General features: G+C 36.9%; 1 protein-coding gene across 1 annotated transcript in view; it reads right to left on the bottom strand.

The window, feature by feature from the left end:
• Positions 1-23,128, bottom strand: part of SENP6 (SUMO specific peptidase 6) — an 82,095-nt gene that overhangs the window by 14,306 nt on the left and 44,661 nt on the right. The window contains exons 7-18 of the mRNA XM_084261337.1: positions 22,611-22,681; positions 19,714-19,859; positions 15,472-15,874; positions 14,364-14,596; positions 11,718-11,888; positions 10,779-10,821; positions 6,130-6,309; positions 2,955-3,181; positions 2,244-2,350; positions 2,042-2,158; positions 1,109-1,231; positions 758-850 (exon numbers count right to left, since the gene is read on the bottom strand). Of these exons, the coding sequence (XP_084117463.1) occupies positions 758-850; positions 1,109-1,231; positions 2,042-2,158; positions 2,244-2,350; positions 2,955-3,181; positions 6,130-6,309; positions 10,779-10,821; positions 11,718-11,888; positions 14,364-14,596; positions 15,472-15,874; positions 19,714-19,859; positions 22,611-22,681 (1,914 nt within the window). The remainder of the gene's footprint in view (positions 1-757; positions 851-1,108; positions 1,232-2,041; positions 2,159-2,243; positions 2,351-2,954; positions 3,182-6,129; positions 6,310-10,778; positions 10,822-11,717; positions 11,889-14,363; positions 14,597-15,471; positions 15,875-19,713; positions 19,860-22,610; positions 22,682-23,128) is intronic.

Below are 23,128 nucleotides of genomic sequence, written 5' to 3' on the forward strand. Positions count from 1 at the left end.
AAGATGTTTTAATTAAAAAACTCCCAAACTCTTCTCTGAATTTTCAAAAGATCAGTTAGATATGCCTACGGTAACTCTGGTATAATTCTCCTATATCTCTGTCCTTACTTTTTTTTGTTTTATTGTATAATTTTATAACACAGGAATTTAACTTCTCCAAATATTTTGACTTAAGGACTACTTAGATTCTTTCTGTGAAATGTGGAAATGTGTTTGTGATAACCTGCTCTGATCTTAAGGAAAGTAAGCATCACTACAAGTTCTTAACAACCATGAGAATATGAAGTCTGCTTCCTGATCAAACAAAAACATTGTGAGAAAAGGATACAAAGAAAGAGACAAATACTCAATTGTCCTAGTACACGACAATAGAGACTTTCAATTGCATTTTCTTCTGATATAGGTTTATTGTAACTAAAGGATGATCCCATCTATACCAAAAAATCCCATTAGAAGAAAAAGGACTAAACAAAATAAAGCCAAAACTTATCACTGACAACAGCTTAGAAGAAAAAACTCCAAAGAACCAGGTAAAACCTAGAAAAACTACTCAGAAATAGTAATTTTCCCAGTCTTTATATTGTCTGATATTTGCTGTACTGCAACACTACGTTTAAAGATTTGTTTTTAATCATATAGAAAAAAGATTATTCTTCTGTTATTCTTTAACTTCAATGCACACTACAAGAGAACTGTCAATTTCAGAATCACGAAGCTGAAGTCTTTAGCTGCCAATGTGAAAAAGGTGTTTACTTACGCTTCGTTAAGGGGAACAAAAATGAAATCTTTCTCAAAAATGTCAACGTGCCGTGTCCATGTTTTTACTCGCCCGTGTCGTTTCTGTTGTATTCTGCAAGACAGAACCAACACATGATTTACAGGGGGCCTTATTTTAATTGAAAGACTACTTTTCCAGGTTTTTCACCTTAACAGCTTCCTAAGATTTTCAAGGCAAATTCTATGTCTTTTATACATCTGGATGCTTCTTAGATTTCTATTGGCATTATAATTTTGTCTGTAAGGATTTTATCTCTGTAAAGCTTCTGTTCCTGTAGTCTTCAGTGCACTTATCCCTTAAGTACAACTGACTTACAAAATCAAGACTTACGACAGGTTTGAAGTTTCATGAATATTTCTTCTTTCTCTTTGATTAAGGCGTTTATAGAAGAACGAACTGAACACATGTATTCTATCAGCATCTTCTTTTTTCAGTTTTTCAAGTACCAAATACCTAATTAGTTAAAAAAATAAAAAACATGGAGGTGTTAATTCAAAGTATTCATCACTGGAGTAAAAAGGACTGCTACCAGTACTACGTCTCCAGCAAACTGCTGCAGCTGTAGGACTATTAGAGCTAACTAAACATAGGAACTCATTAATACACTACCTGCCTCAGCATTTCAAGCTATTAAGTGCTCAACTCAATCAACACGTTGTTCTACTGCTGTCGTACATGGCAGAAAAAAAATTTTCAATGAGTTTGCTACATATAACTTACCTAGAAAAGTCCTGTATTTTCTAAGACACTAAATCTCCTAATCCTCCCAGTGATGCACTAATTTTCTTTTCACCTCTAAAATATCTGAATAGACTGAAAACTATACACAGGCACTTCATGTGTAGCATAAACACAGCAGCACAGAACAATTCAATGGGCTTCTAAGATCTGCAGCATCCCCAACACAAAATACTTAATTTATGTATTATGTTAATTAAAAAAAGAAAGAAATCACAGGAAACAAAAATCCTCTGAAAACAAGAACTTAACTTTTAAAAGGCTATTTTTTTCCACTTGCAGTTAAAATTTCTCTTCAGATGCTAAGGAATTTAAAGAGACTTTTTTCCAAGGGAGAATGTCATTGTCAAGTAGGATAGGAAGAACCAAACTTTCTTGCAAAAATACAAAACCGCCTTTGAATGAGAGCTATACATAGTTGGAGACTAAGTGTTATCAACTAACCTATGAATTTTTGATGTCAGAACTTGTCAAGTTTCAAAGTAAAAAAAAAAGACAACTAAACTGATTGGAAACAAAACTTACTTTAAATAAAAATCAATAATAACATCATTTAAAAATTCTCCTTCGTTTAGACAATGGAGGTCTTCATTGGTCACAGAAATACCACCTTTAGCTGGAGGAGGTGGATAAACTATCAACCTGAAAAGAAAAACACTTAAGTTAATAAATATGAAATGCCAAAAAGCCTCAGAGAATTGCTACAGTGCAAAGATAAACATCTTACTTTTCTATAGGACCAATAAATACTGTATGCGGTTCTCCAACTTCATCATCATCATCAAAATATGGTAACTGTTTATTCCGCTGTTGCATTTTAGACTCAGAAGCAACCTTAAAAGAACAGTCAATATTAAAATTGTAAAGGTAATAAAGCTTCATGACATCCAGCAGTATAATACCCATTGCTTTCGAGAAGTTCTCGACTTAGAAGTTTGTGGTTTCTCCCTTCCTGGTTCATTTACTACACTTAGGTCTGTATTAATTTCTTGCAGACACAAAACTTGAAAAAATTTTAAGAGGTAGTTTTGTTTAAAGAAAGCATTACTTAAATTTAACACTGCAACTTAATTTCTTGATTGAAATGTTATAGTTTTAGCAGTAGATGAATTTGGAAACAATTATGTTGTCTAATTGTAGTACAAATTTCTTGTCCCTTAATAATTTTTAGATTACATTATTTGTGGACCATTTGCACAAGTGTATAATCAAACTAAACACATAAAAATACTGTGAATTCACAGACTATTATCCATAGTCTCGTAACGCACCATGGAGCAGTCTGGGAATCTTCATATGAAAGACAGCAGAAGTTGCTGGGTTTTGGGGGTTTTTTTGCTCTAGTGACTAGCACACTATCATCAGTGTATTTGTAACTGAAATAATATAATGACTTTGATCCAAAACAAACAAACAAATAAACAAACAAACAATTTACATTTTTTATTTTGCTTTCTCTGTGAGATGGGCTTCCTTTGGAATTGTCTTCCAAACACTTAGTAAATGCAACAAGCCTGCCATTGGCTTCCTCGAAAGAAATTTTCACAAAGAAGTCAGAAATATTATTTCTAAAACCAATGTCAGTAATTATTTTTTCAAATATTGAGTTTGCATGAGGATCAAGACCAGTTTCAAAAATCAAAATGATGTACTGTTCTTCTTGACCTATGAAAAAGCAGAGAGAAAATCATTAATTTAGAAACAAACAAAATCAAGCACACCACAATTATGAACAGGTCATGGGCCAACACATGCACAAAGTGCTGACAATTTGTACAAGCAATAATAGACACGTATGCAGATAGACTGAGGGATTAACTACCAAAGTCTTCTTCATACATTCGTTATGAGTGCATTTAACTTCTGCCTTAATCTAGAAATTTTTATTATACCTGATAATTTTTAAAAGACACTGAATGCAAAGTCAAAACATATTCTGAAATATCAACTTTGCTACTTACTGACAGTAAGACTCCGTAATCAGTGTATTCTCTTTTTCTTATTACAGTTCTATCCCTATTGTTTCAATACAATTCCAGAAGTTATGTATTTACATGTATACCATGCCCTAATTTCTCCAAAGTCAACACTAAAAGGACTAGAGCAGCTCTCTCAAAAATCTATAAAGATACATTCATCTGTGGAAGTTTATTAGAAGAAGAAAACTGTATTAAGAATGTAGATCAGCTTTTATAGTCTCAATGATTATTATAAAAATTGTTTTCATCTACCTAACCACTTCAACACTGACATGGCATTTTATTTTAAGACTTCAAGCCTGGTGTTCTCCTACTTTCAAACAGATGTGATTCCAAAAGGGGAAGGAAGGAGAGGGAAAAAAAAAAAGAAAAAGAATGAAAAAGAGAAAACTAAGATAACATAAACCAAATTAAACAAGAAAAAGTTATGTGAGACCCTGTAATTTAGGCATGATCTAATCTGATCCTAGAAAGCTGTGGTATAAAACATTAGTGACTTTACTGCTTTCTGAAAATTTTGCCTATTAAAGTATATAATAAGCCCAGAGGTCTCCAGTCTTTTAGCTAGAACATTTCATAAGAATCACTTTTACATGAATGTCTGGCACTGACATCTACCTGTCAGCGACTTCAGACAGCAGACATTCTCTCAGAAGCAGTCACATGTTGAAAAAATACTACTTGGGGTAACTAGCAAGTAGAACACAAAGCTTAAACCACTGGTTCAAAACAAAACTGAGTAGAATAGGGGTGGTAGGGTGAGAGGAAGTCAAGTTTTCAGACAAACATTTTCAGACAAAGGGAAAATAAGAATTATGTTTTTCTTTAAAAAATCAGATGCAAACTGTGCACACATATTAGAAAGACAAAGTTCTAACAAAACTACTCTTACTGATACTGGAAGTGTTCAAGGCCAGGATGGATGAGACTTTGGGCAACTTGATCTAGTGGAGGGTGTCCCTGCTCATGGCAGGAGGGTTGAGGTCCCTTCCAACCCAAAGCATTGTATGATTCTACGGGCATGTCTTGTTGGGTACTTAGTACAAAAAAAGTTTAATGGCAATTTTACAAAATAAACTTATTTTTCTGTTACCATAGGAAACAGCAATTTCTTAAGGATTTTTCATTTATAGAAAGCATGCATGTGAACATGGAAAGAAAATTAAAATATCACAGCAATCAAAATCTTCACCTTCTTACACAGGTAAAGGGATCTCACCACCTAGAAGAGCAATGGTTTGCTTTCAGGTCCTGTAACAAACAAACCACAACCTCTCTGCCCACAGTGAGCGTTGTGCGAACACAATACCACCAGGTGTTCTCACATGCTTACTGCTCTTGCTAGCCCTAATAAATCTTGTATTGTGCCTTAGCTTCAGCAGGCCATGCTACACCTTTACCAAAAGTTGGACAATGTGAGTTGGATCAATCAGCTGTTTTATATATACTACATACCACCCACTAACATTACCTGAAAATTAAAATGCAGTTAAGTTACACTAAGAGAAGTTACTTAGGCAGCCAGACACAGGAATGGGATTCAGTCTGCAAATCCCAGTCTCATGTAGCTGGCTAATTCAGAGCTGCAGAAACCTGTTGCTCTGTAAGAGAAGTATTTCAAACACATACATAACCATCTCCTTTAGGTCATTCTTAACTTGGCATGCTAACTATTGTGAAAAGTAATTCTTTGGCAGCATACTTCCCAATTCACTGCACACAGGATTTAGGTGGCTAACTGGGTTTTGGGAACTAGGCATCTACACACATTTGCCGACATAGCTATGGATGCAGGCTTAATTTCATTGCTCACAAAGCAAATAGCAGCTGTGTTATCACAAAGTACTCCTAAGTATCAAGTACAATAGAGCAGTTGGGTGTAAAACTAGCTCAGCACCACAGCCTTGGAAGGAAAATCTGTGAGGGAAAAGACTGAGACACATGGAAGGGGAAGGATTTCTTACCCAACAACTCGGGAAGCCTTGCCTTTTTTCACTTGTGAACACTGTGTTCATCTGGGATCTAGTGTCTGCTCCCAGTATTGCCTCTAGCTTCCCTGCACACTCTCCAGCTACTTTTGTAATTATAATACTCCTTACAGCTCCTACTTTTTACAGGACTTATATTTATTTAACCTAAAAAAAAGCTTACTTAAGGGGAAGAGAACTCTATTCTAAACAAAAAACAGTGTGCATACTGAGATTCACAGAATGCCAGGGGTTGGAAGGGACCTCAAGATCACCTAGTCCAACCCCCCTGCTAAATCAGGATCACCTGATTGTGCCCAGGCGGGTCCAGAGGAGACTCCACAACCTCTCTGGGCAGCCTGTTACCCTCAGAGAAAATAAGTCTTTTTCTCCATATGCTGGACGCTTGAAGAAAACTTAGATGCTTGAAGAAAACTATGTTGAAATTAAACATAAAGACAATCCACTCTTTCAAGCAAGTATGTGTCTACATCACATCACTACTACACACTACAAGCACTAAAGCAGCCTAGGAAGGCAAGCATGTCTGGGAAGACACTACACCTGCCCCAGCCAATGATGCCAGTTCTATCCTTCAGCACAGTCATGATTCAAAAATTAAAAAACAATTTAAAGTGAAATAGTAAGCTAAAATTATTTTACTTACTGTCTCCTTTACATTCGTACCAGACATTATCTTTACTCATCTTCAGTTGGTCTCTCAGACTGCTGCAGGTAGATGGTACTGTTTGTAGGAAAACCACTGGTAGTTTCCGGACACTACACCATTCACACTTGGTAAGCTCTGAAGTTTTCAGGTTAATTTCCCGTACGTCGCTTTCTGATTCTAGAAGAAAACAGTGACATTACACTAGATTATAGTAAAAATATGTGGGTTTCCTTTACAATTTCCTGATTTTAATAAGGAATCAGCATGTGATCATTAACTTTTTAAAAGTTTTTTAAAGTTTGAAAAATCAACACATATTTAGGATGTCATTTCTGTTAATATCTGCAAAGATGAACTGCACTCCACTGTCATCTTCCATGAAAGCAATCACAAACTTTTCTTCTCAACAACTTTAATCTGGATTTTATTCCACAGGAAAAAAAATATATATTCAGTGACAATTTCAATTTGCAGCTATTCCTGTGACACATTTTACAACAGGTTCATAAAACTTTCTTTGTAGATTTATCTTTGACCAAGTTCCTCTTATGAAAAAAGCAACTTGGAAATGAAGAGGTGAATAAACACATGCAGATAAACTATCTGATTGCCTCAGGAAAATAAGGTACTGCTCTCAATTTACTACCAACGAGAAATGGCAGCAACATGCTAATTTTTTAACACTACGTTTAAAGCTGCCAGTGTCAATGTTTGAGTGTTTTATGGGTTTTATTGAATTATAAAACTGGAAGGAAAAACGTGTGAAGTCAAAGTTCTTTGAATTTGCTGAGAGATGCAAAAGCTCAATGCCAGCAATCATTTCCAGAACAGAAACACAGTTAATGTTAAGTCACTTAAAGTTAGTTAGTAGCAGCTTCCACCAATCTACCACATACTCGATGGCAGTCTTCACATGAAACACTGTATCTCTTTACATAGGGGGAAAAAAACGTAGGCTAGAAGGAGAAATGGAGCAACTAAGTCCTTCTAATAAATAAAAATCAACACAAAGTCCTTCTCCTCCTTTCCCCATAAAAGGGAGGAGAAACTGCAGAAAGTTCTTGAAAAGACTGTGGTCATTCTTAAGTTAAATTCTAGTAAATATTTCATGACTAGATTGTGAGTAAAAATTAGTAAAAAGGTTACCACCTAATGAGTTTAATTTGCATCACTCTGCACATAAAAATACATACATAAGACCATATAATGAAAAAGAAGACATAAAAAAGAAGACATAAAAGAAGACATATCATTACTTTCTACCTTACCAGCACTAATTTTTAGGAGTTAATATTATTAGTGTAGGGTGTGTGATTTTCAAACACACACACACACACACCGGTTTTGGTATACTGTTTCCCCTATCTTTCTCTTGGCATTTAGCAGTCAGTGTCCAGAAGTAGCCCTCTACATCCACCCTTCTTGTATTCATACCCCCATGCCTGCCAGAAAGAAGTCTGCTGCTCAAACACAGGGCAAACAATTATCCAAAGCAAAGCATCCACTAGCTGCAGACTGGAAGCAGTGGCCACCACAACCTCTGTGGAGCAAAGCAGCTCTCCTTTCCTTCTAAACCTCCAATAGCCCTGTCCCACTAGCTGGAGAAGAGCAACTCAGCTCTGAGTCAGCCTGCACAAATAACATGCTTCAATCAAGCTGACAGGACAGCATTAAGTGTTCAGAAGAGTAGCTTGCCTTCTCATCAGGAAGAGAAATTTACTATGGGGATCTAGCTAGACCACACCCTTGCACTGATTCTCCATTATCTCGCTAAGCACTTACATAGGAGAAAATGAAGTTAGTAACTAAATGAAAGTTTACAGATGACTCTGAAGAGTCTTCTCTCTGTTTAAAACAAAAATAACAGCTTTCCAGGGCAATGCTATAATACCTCAGTCTCTACAGTAATATTTCAGTTTTCTCCTTCCTACATGTAAACAGTTTTAGTTCATGTCACTTAACTTCCCACTTTTGGAGGCAAACCACAGTAACAACAATCCCAATTTAAAACCAGATACAACCCATTTAACTGGGACATCAAGTCCTTCTAATACTGTTTAGATACAGGAGCTAGCTGGTCTTCGAAGAAAACTGAATCCTTATAACTGTTTGCACTGAGATGAAGAGTACTGAATTTCATGTGAGATGAAGACGGATAACAATTTAAATCATACGCATCCTTATGCAGTCAGACAGGCATCTTATAATGCATTTCATCATAAAGGCCTTAATCTGTGCACAATAATTCCAGCAACGCTGACACAGACAACTAAGACTTTAAAGGCAACGTGACCAGTTTTTTACATGTTAGAAACAAAAAGCTGTTTCCTTGAAACACCAGTTGGGAGTTGCAGAAAACTGACAAGAGATGTGGAGACATCTTTAAGAACTTGACATATACATTTATACACATCGGTTTGCATGGCAAGGTTTTGGTAAGGGCAGGAGGGGGCTCCTACAGGAGTAGCTTCTGTGAGAAGTTGCCAGAAGCCTGCCCCACGATGACAGAGCCAATGCCAGCCAGCTCCAATGGTGAGCTCATTAGCAATGGTGGTACCACCTCCAGGGTAACAAAGTTAAAGGGGGAGGAAACAGTAGCATTTGCATCCAGAGAGAAGAGTGAGAAACTTTGCAGACACCGAGGTCAGTGAAGAAACAAGAGGACCTGCTCCAGGTGCTGGAGGAGATTCCCCCTTTTGGTGGGCACATGGCCTCTAGCCAGCGCCAACCCACCACAAACAGATATCCGCCTGTAGCCCATGGAGGACCCACACAGGAAGAGATGGATGCCTGAAGGAGGCTGTGACCCAGTGGGAAGCCTGTGCTGGAGTAGCCTCCTGATAGGACCTGTGGCCCCAAGGAGAGAACCCCCCAAGACAGAGCAGGTTTGCTGGCAGGACTTGTGATCCTGTGGGGGACCCACTCTGGAGCAGTCTGTTCATGACAGGCTATATCATGTGGAAGGGACCCACACTGGACAAGTCTGTGAAGAACTACAGCCCATAGGAAGGGCTCATCTTGGAAAAGTTTCCCATCCAACTTTGCTGCTTGGGGGAACGACGGAGAGGAATCAGGAATGAAGCTGAGCCCAGGATGAAGGGAAGAGGCAGGGAAGGTGTTTTTAGATTTGCTTACATTTCTCATTACTTTGATTTAGTATTAATAAAATCAGAGTAGAGTAATTTTCCCAAGTTGAATCTGGTTTTTGAGTCATGGAAATCAGAGAGTGATCTTTCCCTGTCCTCATCTTGCCCCACAAGCCTCTCATTATATTTTCTCTCCCATCCTGCTAAGGAGAGGAGTGATAGAGAGGCTTTGAGGGGCATTTGGCCTCCAGCCTGGGCCAACCTACCACAATACATCCAAAACCAAGCTCAAGACAGGGCAGTACTGTTGTTTCTACAGCTGTTCAAAGCATTTGCCTCTCCCTGAAAAACCATGACCACTGTAAGAAAAAAAGTGTCATTTTTATTTCAAGATCCTTATTTGTATTAGAACAAATCACACCAGCATTATGAAGTTAATGGGAAAGGAGCTAAGTGGGAATACACCAATCTTCCTCCAGGTGCAAAACTTAAAAAAATTAAATAGAAAACTTTTAAATGTTCCAATAAACACAGCAGTTAATGAGTCACCATTTTTTCTTATTACTGAAGGATCAAGTCCCATGGAAATAATTTCACCATGCAGCTGTTCTGACTACAAATTCATAGACGTTTTCAACAAATTACCATGATTATCAGTGGGCTTTTTTTTTGTTTGTTTTTTTTTTTTTTTAATACATGAAAATAGGAATGTTTAAGCATCTCTATTTTAGATGCACCAGAAACTTAAATACTCGACTGCCCAGTCAAGTCTACTCTTTACAGATTGTGAGAGACCTTTCTACATATAATAATGACAAAACACAATAGTTTTCTCTTACAAACATCAAGAGGCAAAATTTGAAAGGACTGCACCTCTATGGAAATTTAAGATTCTTTTCAGACCCCAACCAAAATCCTACAAGCAAAACTAGGAATTAGAGCAACAGTTGTAAGCTCACAATTTCCTAAACTATAAATGTATTTCTTTCAGTAACATGAAATACATAACTTATAAACTAGGGAAAAAGAAACTGTCAAGGGAGATATAAACAGGAAAGGTCTATGGCATCTGTGTGGTTTTTAGTCTCTACTTAGGCATCTGAAATAAAACAACTACTATAGTGTTAAAGAGGTAACACCTTACAGGAAATTATTCTTGCCTACTGTTTTTGTCAATCATTTTCAAGATAATCTGGTGATGAGTGGCAAGGGTTAAGAACAGCTCTTCTACTAGGACAAACTAATGACCCAGCTGCAGGCACACCACAAATTGCTAACTCTTGCTATCAGTGAATTTTTCTTTCTGTCAACAGAAGGCAGAGATAATGAAAAATTGTTCTGGTTTTTATTCACCAGGCAGTTCAGGTTAAATTTATGCTCTTGATTCCTTTTTCCTGTTATCAGCCTACAGGCATCCAGTATAATTGATTAGAAATATAGCAAAACCAGAATCAACATTTCATTATAGTTCACCTGTTAATTCCTCTGACAAAATTACGTCTTTCAAAATAAATATGCATTCATTATTAGCATAAAATATTAATAATAAGACATACTCACCTTCTTGACTTTCAAGGCGTATTTTGATATAATCCAGGCAAAACTGTGGAAGACAAGACAGCAAGGTTTTACTTCTTTTCTGAACTAAAATCAATTTAATGCCTTTTAACTGTTAGTAAGCATATTTCAATTGACTAAGCACTTGACTAATAAACATTTTAAATAAAAATGTAAACTACTTTTGTAATAAACAAAGTGGAAATTTTAGCACAACTCAAAAAAGTATGTATATTCTTTAGTATTCAGTGGTCTTTTGGTCATACTGACTGTTGAAACTTAAGATCTTTCTTAAGTACTCTGTTTTCAAAAAAGGTTTAAAATATTCTTCAAAATACCAAAAGTCGTAGGGAGAAAAAAAAACCAACTTCAAAAGATAATGTCATCTATCAGCATCAGTATTTAAGCAAATCAAACAACAGGGTTTTACAGAGAGGTGGGAAGAGGAAGTAACACCTCTCTATTTATGTGATTACCCCAGCAAGAAATATGCACTTTACCTGGCTTACTGCATACAACTAACATTCAATGTCTCCTTGAAAGTCTCCATGTAACTTCAGAAGGTTAACAAAACCCCCTATTGTTCTATAGCAGCAAAATTATTCACCTGCAGACATTCTTCCTCGCACCTATTAGTATGCATTTTCTGGTAACTGCTGCCTTCAATTGTCTTAGCCAATCTATGGTAATTCATAAGCCCCTGCCCCTCCCAAGTGAACTGTGTTCCCAAGGGTTTTGTAGACATGATGTTTCCATTAAACACCAGAATTAGAACACATGCGTTTGTAATAGTACTTGGGATACTTTAGGAATCAGCCTCTGAAATTAGAGACAAATTGACTGTCCCACAGAGAAAAGCAAAATAGTATGTTGTTCAAGTATGAAAATAGCAATGTCCATCAAAAATTGAAAAGAGATTTGTCAAATAACAAGTTTACTTACAATCACAGGTTCCACAACCATCCTTCGTAGCGTTCCTATTCGTATACTTCGACAGTTCAGAATGACACTTTCACAGGAATTTTGATAATTTAGAGGTACAGCCTCAGTTACAATCTCCTGAGAAATAACTTTACGGCGTTTTATTGGAGTGTTAGACACGATGTTCCCAAACTGAAAAGTAATTTTCAACGTTTCAGAATGTCTCACTAAGATTTACTGCTAAAACAAGCATGTTAAAAGCTAGTGGCTAAATTTCTGGCTACTTCTGTTCAACAGGATTGCTTACTATAGCATCCGCCTCAACCATATGCAGAAGGTAGAAATTTCCTAGTGCAGCTTTTGCAACACGTGAAGATGTTAATATTGCTGGATTCAAGAAAAAAACCCCTGTAAGCTGACACTCATAGATAATTTGTTAACCTTTCCAAATCATAAATAATGCTCCTAAACTGTCAAAGATCAGTTAGTTTTTCTCATTTGGCAATACTGTGCAGCCTGGCAAAGCAAAGTTATTTTTAATATATTTTATTTATATTAAAACACCAATACTGTAAAAACACCACAGTATTGGTGGCGGGATTTTTGTTTCAGTTTTTATTGGTCAAAGATTTTGGTGAATAAAAACACTGGTTATTACTGAAGGACAGTGCATCATCAGATAAAATGGTGTAGAAGCTTCAAGAAAAAAACCCACATAAGCCAAATCAAAACTCCTTAAAGCAAATCACAATTATTTAGACATTTTTAGGATCAGAGGCACTGAAGGAAGGCCACGTGGCATGTGGCTCCAGTTCAAGAAAGTCTCTGAATGCTGACTGGAGCTGTAATCTCAAAGAAATCTCCTGTTTACCAACAGATCAATCCTACACAACACTATTAAAATGAAGGGAAAGTGGCTGATAGCTGTCAGACTAATATATTTCTTTACTGCATTGGTTAGAATGCTGTACTTCCTTAAAGGATTTTCTGTACACTAGTCTTTTCTTTAATATTTACATTGTTCAGTAAATTTGGGCATTAATAAACATTCTTTTGGGTTAGAAAATCACACTCCCAGAGAAAAATATTTCAAGGGACTTAATATTTCTATTAAGACTAAATGTCAACAATTATTTTGAAATTCTTAACTACTAGTTTATATTGGCCATAATTCAAAATACACTTTTGGGTGCTTTATTTAAATACACTGGAGAAGGCAGAGATCCTAAATCCCTGTAATTAAAATATTTTCCTAGGACTCTTGTTGAAGACAGCTTTTCATTATTGTCTGCTGGACTAGCTAACTACTATTAAAAGTTCAAAACTCAAATCACAGACAGACAGTAAACATTAAAGTGATTCTATTTTTAAGCAGCCTCCACAGTAAAGAAGTAATGAGTATTATAAGAGAAGAAATTTTAAAAGTTGTTCCTATCATCTCTAACAAAACCATCATGATACCAACAATTCTTAGTAGTTTCCCTGATATAATACATTTTGTATTAAATGTCATAAAAGAATCTATTTTCCTTGTTTTGAAATGTGAGCACTTTTCCACTTTTCTCTAAAATATGCAGTAACATTTTCCAATGTTACAACTGATTCTTAAATCCTAATGCACAGGAACATATGGATATACGAAGGAAAACATATGGGAGAGTTTCAGAAGTCTTAAACACCAGTGCCTTCACAATACACTTTGAATTAATCCAGCACATTATGCCAGAAGAACTGAAATTCTAAACTATTTATTATTCAAGCTTTTAGCCCCACAGCTTTATTGTAGGCTCAAGGTTCACAGCTTTATATTGATACCAGTGACTAATTATCCACCACATTATAAACATCCATATTTCATCAATTAGAGCACTAGAATGTTGGCTTCTGAATCTCAACATAGCACGAAGTTTTTGGCATCATTACTTTAACAGGAAACACAAAGGATTTGAGACTGTGGGTAGAAATGTGTTCAGGTACCTCTTGCTGAACCAAACTCACAATAGTGAAACTGGACAAATGACCCAAGAATGGATTTAATCAGCACTATCAATTCAGTACCAGTTGCCACAGGGAATTTACTCTTCCTAATGGATCAATATTGAGGTGGTGAAGCTTTTAAAAAACCAAGAAAACCATCCCTTTTGACAGCACTTAAGGAGTCTGCTCCTGGTGCTTTTTCTTTGTTTACCCAATTCTCACAGTGGTACTCAACTAAAAACCAAAAGCACCACCATGAAATGCTTAAAATAAGTGCTATTCATTAGGACAGTTGTCAAAGTATATTAAGGGGCCACTATTGTTCCTAGTGTCTTTTTTCATGTTTAATTTAGTATGTCCAAATCCCACCAGAAAACTGCTGGTAGTGACACTGTTCCGAAAACTAAGTAGGCCCATGAGTTTCATAGAGATACCCTGCCCAGTCTCAAGAGTATATATTTAACACAGAAGCTTCTACATTAAAGTGTAATTCAAGTAATTATCAATGCTTGTAACCATATAATGAACACATTTTCTTATGTTTCCAGTATTGTGGAGATACTACTTGATAAGCTACTAAATAAGAAAAGCAATCAAGTGTAGTCAACTTCCAGCAATGCACGACAAGCCTTTACATTTTCCATTTATGATTTGATTTTTGTTTTCTTTAAACAAAGCATTAAATAGTACCTGATCTTTCATTCTTGCTTTTCTTGGTAGTGTGACTGCAATTTCTGTATCTGTTGTTATACTACCTATTCTCTGTTCTATTCCACAACTGTTTTCCTTTAATGCTGCTTCCACCTTTCCTGTAGAAGGAGCTGGGGAGGAGCGGGCTGAATCTGCAGGACGAGGTGAAATGCTTTCCATTCTCCTAGTGCTGCCACTATCCTCCTCCTCATCATCATCACTAGACAAAACAACTAAACAGAAAATATTAAATTCTCAACCACTACATTTTGCTGTAACAGAAATTTCTTTTCAATCATTAGCTTAAAAGTAATTTATGTAATTGTCCTGCAGTGCCAAAAAAACCCATCCACATTTATCATTATATTACGCTTTTATTAATATTTATTTGCAATCTGCTTGCAGGTGCTCTCTCCCTCATTTTTTATTTCTTACAACTAACTAGAAAGGAAATGGATACTGTTAACCTGCCTTTAGACACAGAACCAAAGCCATAATTTTCTTGGTTTAATCAAAAATTGACAGTGAATAACAGAACTTAAAAAAACTGACAGGAGAAATTATGGCTGAAATTATTCAAATCAGTAAGACAACACGGTCCAGTAAATTAGGCATGAAACTAGAAACAATTTCCCAAATTCCAGTTCCTTCCTGGTCATAAATTAATTTGACTTCATGCAGAGAAAGCACAAAAATTAACAGTTTACAAATTATGAAATTGCAATGAGAAAACCTGGATAGTACTCAGATGTGCAGCTCAAAAAGAGAAGAGGGAAAAAACCATAAAATAAAAACCAGAGACTGTCTTTCTTTTGGGGAAAATAAACAATAGAATTCTGTTAAGAATGTGGGTTTTGAAATTATAAAGTATAAGTCTTTTAAAACAAACAAATGATAAATGAAAAAAACCCTTGTTTTCCTTAATCTTTCCCGGCGATTAATTCAGTATATGAAAAGGAAATTACAGAAGGTCTGTCCCTCTTCTCCAACAACACACCCACAAAAAAATTCTGTGCAAAATCTGTAATATAAACCTGCAAAGACAGTTCCTCCACTATACAGTATCTGAGTTTCCAGTTTATGGCTATAATCATAAAAAGGTACTTACTTGGATCATTTAATTCAGATGGTCTTGTACTCCTCTGTCTTAAGCTTCCTGTAATTTTAGGATTTTTTGTCCCAGTTATAAGACCAACTTTTCCATTCTGTCGTAACATAGAATGTCCTACAACTTCATTACTCAGTAGAATATCCGTTGGACCTTTCCCAACAGCAGAACTGTAAAACTTCTTTGTGTTGAACCCTGTACATGAAGACTTTTGCCCTGTTGAATTCTGATTCATTGAAGAACGTGATAAAAGTCCCACGGATTCACTTAGTGTCACAGTTTGTCTGGAGACTCTTTGCAAATCCTTGAGAGAAGCACTTTCACAATGTCGGCATTTGGTCTGATTTTCATTCGCCCGCCCACAATTTGGACAGTCAGCAGAATAATCAATTTGTTCCAAAAGCTAGAGGGGATGGACACACACACAAAATCAGTAACTGTGTAAATACAAAGATACCCTTTCCAAATCCTGCATTTAATTTCCATTCAGAGTGAAGATGGACAACACTACATTAGCAATTACAGGAAACAGAAACAGCAAACATTAAAATACAGTTTTATTTTTTTCATTTATGAAAATGAAAAAATATTCCAATTGTCATTTGTGGCAATTTTTTAAAAGTGATTAATGTGGGGCAATTCAGATTTTCCTTCTTGGCAATTTTTCTTTCCAAACGTAAAAGGTTGCACACTTCACACATACATCCACACATCAGCAAGCAGGTCCACTTACATCATTTCTGTAAAAATAGCTTCATTGGACAAAAATATAGTAACTTAAGAATGCACAGAGTAATGATAAACAGGACTATAAGCAACCTCCTAGGCCACAAAATTAATTTGTATTACTCCTCAAAGACAAGAAAGGGAAAAAAAAAGAAGAACTTGTTCTAGAATTCAGTATCTCAGAGAAGAAACCAGGACTTGAGAAGTCCCCCAAATTTTCAAGAGGAAAGCAGGGGCTCCAAGGGAAAAACATATCTTTTCACTGCAAAGACAGAGGCATATTTTGTTGCTCTCTCGTGTAGAAGTACAGAACTTGTACTTTGAAGTCTAAGGGATTCAAACTAACATGTAAGTATATGCAAATGTATACCAAGTTGAATATGGGACACCTCCAGCAGTGCAATCTCATGTACGTTACTGTCTCCTGGAGCACTGAGCTCAAATGGCATAACCACTGTACTGCAGATAAATACCTACTTCCCACCAAAACATTGTTGAACCTATTTTCAAAATACAGGTATCACAATTTGCACCCCCACCCCACAGGCATGAACACCTTTCCAATAAAGAGAACTTCCTCAGGTCTAGGATCTTCAAACATTGTAAAAAACAAATGTAAAGAAAAAAGTTACACAAGGAAAACATACTATTTTACAAGTGTTCTGCAATTTAACAAAGCTACACATACCACGGCAGAACAGGTGTAAAAACCCCACTGTAGAAAATTTCTCAGAACTTTAAAAGCCTGACTGGTGGGATAAGATAGCAAGTGACATGAAAAACAGTGGTGTGTCTCAGTGCTCAGTTAGGGGGGTGTAGTTTTTATAGAGCTATTGCTAAACACATTGGAGACTTTCAATCAGATACTAAAATATTCAACGGAAAATACCAATCGTACCTGAAAGATCTTAAGTACAGAGTAACTGCACCCTTCTACCTCAACCACACACCAAAATTTAAAACCAACTTCCTGGTTTGAGAGCCTGCATCTTGTCAGTAAGGTAACAGTGTTTAATTAAGAGGGGTATACTTTGGTTTAGACTCATTTATTTTAAAATAGAGTTCTTAAGTAGACAACTTCTACTTAAACATGTCTGCCTTATAACTTTGTGTAATACAACATTTTTTTTAAACTTTGAAATATGAAAAATACAAACATTATATCCCTTATACAAAATACTCTGTCCTCCCTCTGAAAGTTTCAAAATCCAAAGCTTTTGCTACTTATCAGATTTTTTTTTCTTCACTAAGAACAGAGGAAGCAGAAAATCCTCCTTCCTTTAGAAATTACATACGTCTAGTAAGATGAAAACCATTTGCACTTTGCCTGACAAGCAAATTATGTCTTTAATTCCTCTGGCATAAAACCACAGCCACCACTTTTGAATTGTTCAGAGGTTCTATAAACCTGCAATCAATCTTCCGCACACTTTGGCAACTCATGAAAATACATATGGTTCATGACAAACATGTAAATCACTGCTTTAAAACCATTTACCATAAGAAAGCATAAAACTCAACCCATTTCAAACAAAAAAAAACCCCAAAAGTTATGCTAGTGAATTCGGTTGCAAAGAAACCTGTTCTGTACCAAATTAATGTCTTACAGGATCATAACTAGCCTATGGGATTGGAGTACAGGTTCATCTAGCCCTGTGCTATACTTCAAACAGCGGTAGTCGGTTGGGAGCACAGGGACTAGGAGTAAGCACCTGTCCTCCTTACTTGATGTCATATCCAGGAAACATCTTCACCGGTAAAGTGGTTGAATTTAAATCGAGCTGTTTAATGAGGATATAGCCTCATTAATTTTATCAGTCCCTTTTTGAAATTTCACAGTACATGATCTGAAAAATATGGGGGTTTAGCCTTTTTAAAGCTTCCTCCTTGACAGTTTTACCACAGGCACTCAAGCTCTCATGTCTGAGAAAAAGTAACTGGTTTCCATTCATGACTGCTGGTGTTCTTAACTTCATGGATTTCAGATACATACATGGGAAAAAGTACCAGATGTAATTATTAAATACTGTCTGATGGGTTTGGAAGTGAAATTATGCCCTCAGAACAATGCAATTGAGAGTTCTTAGACAGAGAACAGCTTGTTTTAACAATGTGGTCAGCTACACGAGGTCTGACTCAAGGACACCAAGCTGCCAATGCTTCTGCATGGAGCTCAAGCCCCCACTTTTCCTGTGTACACAGTACAGGAAGCAGTTCTGGAAGTCAGTACCATGTCTTTGTAACAGGGAGGAATATGCTGAAAGCACACCTCACTTCCACACATACACAGTCTTCTAGCCACAAATGAGGACCCTGCTCTCCTTCTTTTCACATCAACTCATGTAATTTGTAAGAAAGAAATGACATTTGCTGTATCTTCAGACTGAAAATTGTTTTATCAAGGCAGTGACAAGATTCCATTTATTTTTTATATTTTTTCCTATGACAATTTCACTCTAGAAGACCGTTTTCTGCTTTTGCCCCCTCTCTGACAAGACATAAGTGATAAATGCTTTGCTACTTTAAACAGACGTAAAGTTATCAATGTAATGATTAAAACAAAACCCACAGATCCGTACTGTCTTTTTTTTAAACTGCTTTGTTACTTCACTCCTTAGTTTCTATAGATTATACCTATATCGATACCATACATAGATCAAAAACTCATCTGTTAAAATTTCCAAGTAACATCATATTAATTAACAACATATATAATAGAAATGCCTAAGAGAAGTACCAGGTGTGTCATCCTAACAAAGAAACACAGTCTGACTTACTTTCTAATCCGCAGGAGCAAACACAAGCTGATACATATAATCATCACGGATCTGGTTTTTTTTTTTTTTTTTTTTTTAAACCCAAGATCTCCTTATGGGAAGTTTTGCTTTGATAGACACAGAGTGTGACCTATATGTGGGCAATATGAATATTCCACAGTAACTTGAGAAGATGATAAGAAATATGGAGAGCTTTACTGAAATATCCAAAATATCTTACGTCTGATATTCAGGAAAGTTCCAGATAAAACATCCTGGTTGGCTGGATCTAGACTGGAGAATGCCATTTGGATACCTGTGCTAGTTTCACTGAGGAAGAGAGAAACTTTAGCAAGAAGTACTTGAGCCTTTGCCCCGTCTTTACTGTTAGAATGAGTATAGAACTTGATGACACTTTAAAACAACAAAATGCTGTCAGAGTAAAATATTGTTCCCCTATTTCACAGGCAGGAAACCAAAATTATCAAGTTTTGATTTATCTATCACCCCATCAATTTAAACACAAGTTCTGCTTTCCAGTGCAGCACCTGTTTGTTCAAACAACAGAAAAAAATTCATAACTAATATCAACACTTAAATATCTCTATCATCACATGTTTTTTAACATTTAGTTATCTAAATGTTCCTCTCAACTCCAAGGATTTCTAGAACATCAAATTATATTACATCTGAATGCCAGTTTACAAGTCGATGCATATTTTATAAACAGAAGTTTACATGTTTTTAAATTTTAACTCACCTTTAACTGGGTTAAGCATTTTTTTGCAGCAGAAGACACAGTCAAGTCAGACTGATACAAATTGCAATGACGTTTCTGTTGCACCTTTCTCTTAATTTCAGATTCTGATTCTGATTCTGACTCTTCTGCGTTTTCCATTATACTGTCTAGGAGAGAAAAAATTGCAAAAGTATGTCTACTCATATGCTGATGAAATTACGATCAACTTATTTCTTCACGTACACTAACTTGAACTGAACATAAACACCTTTTAAACACCCAACAAGTGTCTCATTTATTGTACGAGTAAGAAAAAAAATCCCTAAATTAACTCTGAAAATGTTGTTTTATTAACACTATTTCAGCATCTCTTGGGACAACTTGTAACTTTTTATCTTTGGATTTGAAAATCTGTACTAAATTCACAAGAACTACAGTGGAGCGTCCCCTACTGAAAGTATGAGGGGATCCCTGGTGGCTAAGAGAGCCAATGGGATCCTGGGGTGCATCAGGAGGAGTGTGGTCAGCAGGTTGATGGAGGTGATCCTCCCCCTCTACTCCGCCCTGGTCAGGCCCCACCTGGAGTACTGTATCCAGTTCTGGGCTCCTTGGTATAAAAAAGACAGGGATCTCCTGGAGAGTCCAGAGGAGGGCATCTCCCCTATGAGGAAAGGTTGAGTGAGCTGGGACTGTTCAGCCTGGAGAAAAGACTAAGGGGGGACCTTATTAATGTTTATAAATATCTGAAGTATGGGATGCAGGGGGGAATGGCCAGCCCCTTTTCAGTGGTCTGTGGAGACAGGACAAGGGGCAATGGCTGCAAGTTGGAGCACAGGAAGTTCCGCACCAACATGCGGAAGAATTTTTTCACAGTGAGGGTGACAGAGCCCTGGGACAGGCTGCCCAGGGAGGTGGTGGAGTCTCCTTCTCTGGAGATATTCAAGACACGTCTGGACACCTATCTGTGCATTATGAGCTAGGGAGCTGCTTTGGCAGGGGGGTTGGACCCGATGATCTCTCGAGGTCCCTTCCAACCCTGATGATTCTATGATCTGCCAGACTATGCTGATGATCATTTTCACTAAAAGGCTGCTGGTGAATGCATTTGGAATAACTGGAAATGTTCTGTGCAATTACAATTTATTCCTTCAAGACAAGACACAGCAGTACAATGAACTGCACTGCCATGCTCTGTTTTATACTGGGGCATCCATTTGAATACTGGAAGAGTTTACAAAAAAAGAAATCCATGATTTGCTTCAACTAACAATGTATAGAGTGAGGTTTTCTTTTAAGTACAGTATGTTGTGCAAGAGTGTCTTAATTCAGTTTAAAGTGCTATTTACACTCCCTAGTTAAACTGCAGTCTCCATATTAGAACTTTAAGCCTGCATTTTTTTTAACAGACATGAACAAGTTTTCAATATACACAGACAGATTCATAAACATTCTACTGTTATAAAACCCCCCCAAACTAAACAATGAATTGTTTTCAAAAAAAGAATTGGAAATAAGCGTTTTTTTTTTAAAGTTACCTTACTTTTGTGTAGAATTGATGAAGTTATACTCAACAGTAATCTAAAAAAGGAACAGCGTAATAGCTGGCCAGCGTAGGTGGCTAAGCAGCTGAACAGAAGGTTTACAGACTGCACTTGTAGCCATACTGACAAAGCTCAACCAAACACAATGATTTTTATTTTCTAATTTCACAATTGCCATATCTCAAAGCAACTTCTATTTTCTCTCTTGCACCTCCATTGACAATCCTGACCAGCAAAATAAAAGCCTACTTCAGTTGACCTACAGGGCACTGGTAATGCTGGCTCTTCTCTCGCTACCTCAGCACCTGTGTCCTGCTTTCACCTGAGTTACTTTTCTTCACAGTAGCTAGTATGCAGCTGTGTTTCGGATGTGTGTTGGAAACATTTTTGTTACAGAGGCGGTTTTGTTACACCTGAGCAGTGCTTACACAGAGCTAAGGCCTGTTCTGCTGCTCACCCCACTCCACCAGCAAGGGGGCTGGGGGTGCACCAGGAGTTGGAAGTGGACACAGCCAAGACAGCTGACCCACACTAACCAACAGACTCTGTATCACTTGACATCATGCTCAGCATATGGGGAGGGGAAAATGGGGGAACATTTGGACTAATGATGTTTGTCTTCCTAAGCAACCATTGCTCATGACAGAGCCCTGCTTTCCTGGGGATGGCTGAACACCTGCCCACCCATGTGAAGCAAGGAATGAATTCCTTGTCTTGTTTTGCATCTGTGCATGCGGCTTTTGCTTTACCTGTGAAACTGCCTTTACCTCAACCCACGAGTTTTCTCACTTTTACCCTTCCAGTTCTCTCCCCCATCCTGCTGCAAGGGGAGTGAGAGAGCAGCTGCGCGGAGCTCAGCTGCTGGCTGGGTCCAAACCACAACAACCTGTATGTACTTCATACAAGGGGTTATTTACCACATCACATTTTGCACATACTACTGATGCTACAGAATTTACTCATCAATAATTTGGAATAAGCTGAGGGGTTTGGCTTGGCCTTGACTAGGTGACCTCCAGAGATCTGCTCCAACAGTTGTACAGCTCTAAGTTTTCCCAGCTTCAGTTGGTTTTACAATTAATTTTAAATTAGGCTTTAGTTATTTTAACATGACTGAACAGGTTGCAGGAATCTGTCAAAAAGGGCAAAATCCTCCCATCATGCACAAGCTTGTACAAATCTAGACTAAGATAGGGATATAAACAGATCTAATAAAGTTTGGCAACACACCCGCCCAAAGCAAGTAATGAAAAAAAATATGCTACTTAAAAGAAATCATAGAATCATAGAATTGTACAATTGTAGGGGTTGGAAGGGACCTCAAGAGATCATCAGGTCCAACCCCCCTGCCAAATGACAACTCTAAACATAACTTACCAATTCCTTGAGACCGTGGTAACCTAATGTGGTCTGTTTCTACTTTCTGAAGCTGAGGGGGGTATTCTTTTCTGGAAAATAAATTAAATACATGGTTGCTCTTTTGATAAACACCGTTATAATTTAGCCACAATTATACATGAGCAAAATAAACCTGAAATATATCTGAAAGCTACAAATAAATAACTTTTATTACATGCTATTATTATACTTTTATTATTATACTTTTAAAAATATTACCAGAACGCTAGGAACTGCTACAGTAAAAACACATAGAAGTGTTTCAGATCTAAATCTTCTTTGATGGTAATCAACAGTTCAAGAGTCTCTCACTTTCAGACCCAAGTCTTCAAAGACTGAAGCCTGCATCTCCTCCTCCTCCTCATTCATGAAGTACAAGATAGATATTTTTATAATCCAAAATAGAAACAACTGTTACTTTAATATTAAAGCAGATTTCCCAATTACCACAACTTAAAAAGCACAAAGAGAAGATACAAAAGAGAGGAAAGAGTTCT

This window comes from Gallinula chloropus (assembly GCF_964237585.1).
Source record: "Gallinula chloropus genome assembly, chromosome: 3".
Lineage (NCBI taxonomy): Eukaryota > Metazoa > Chordata > Aves > Gruiformes > Rallidae > Gallinula > Gallinula chloropus.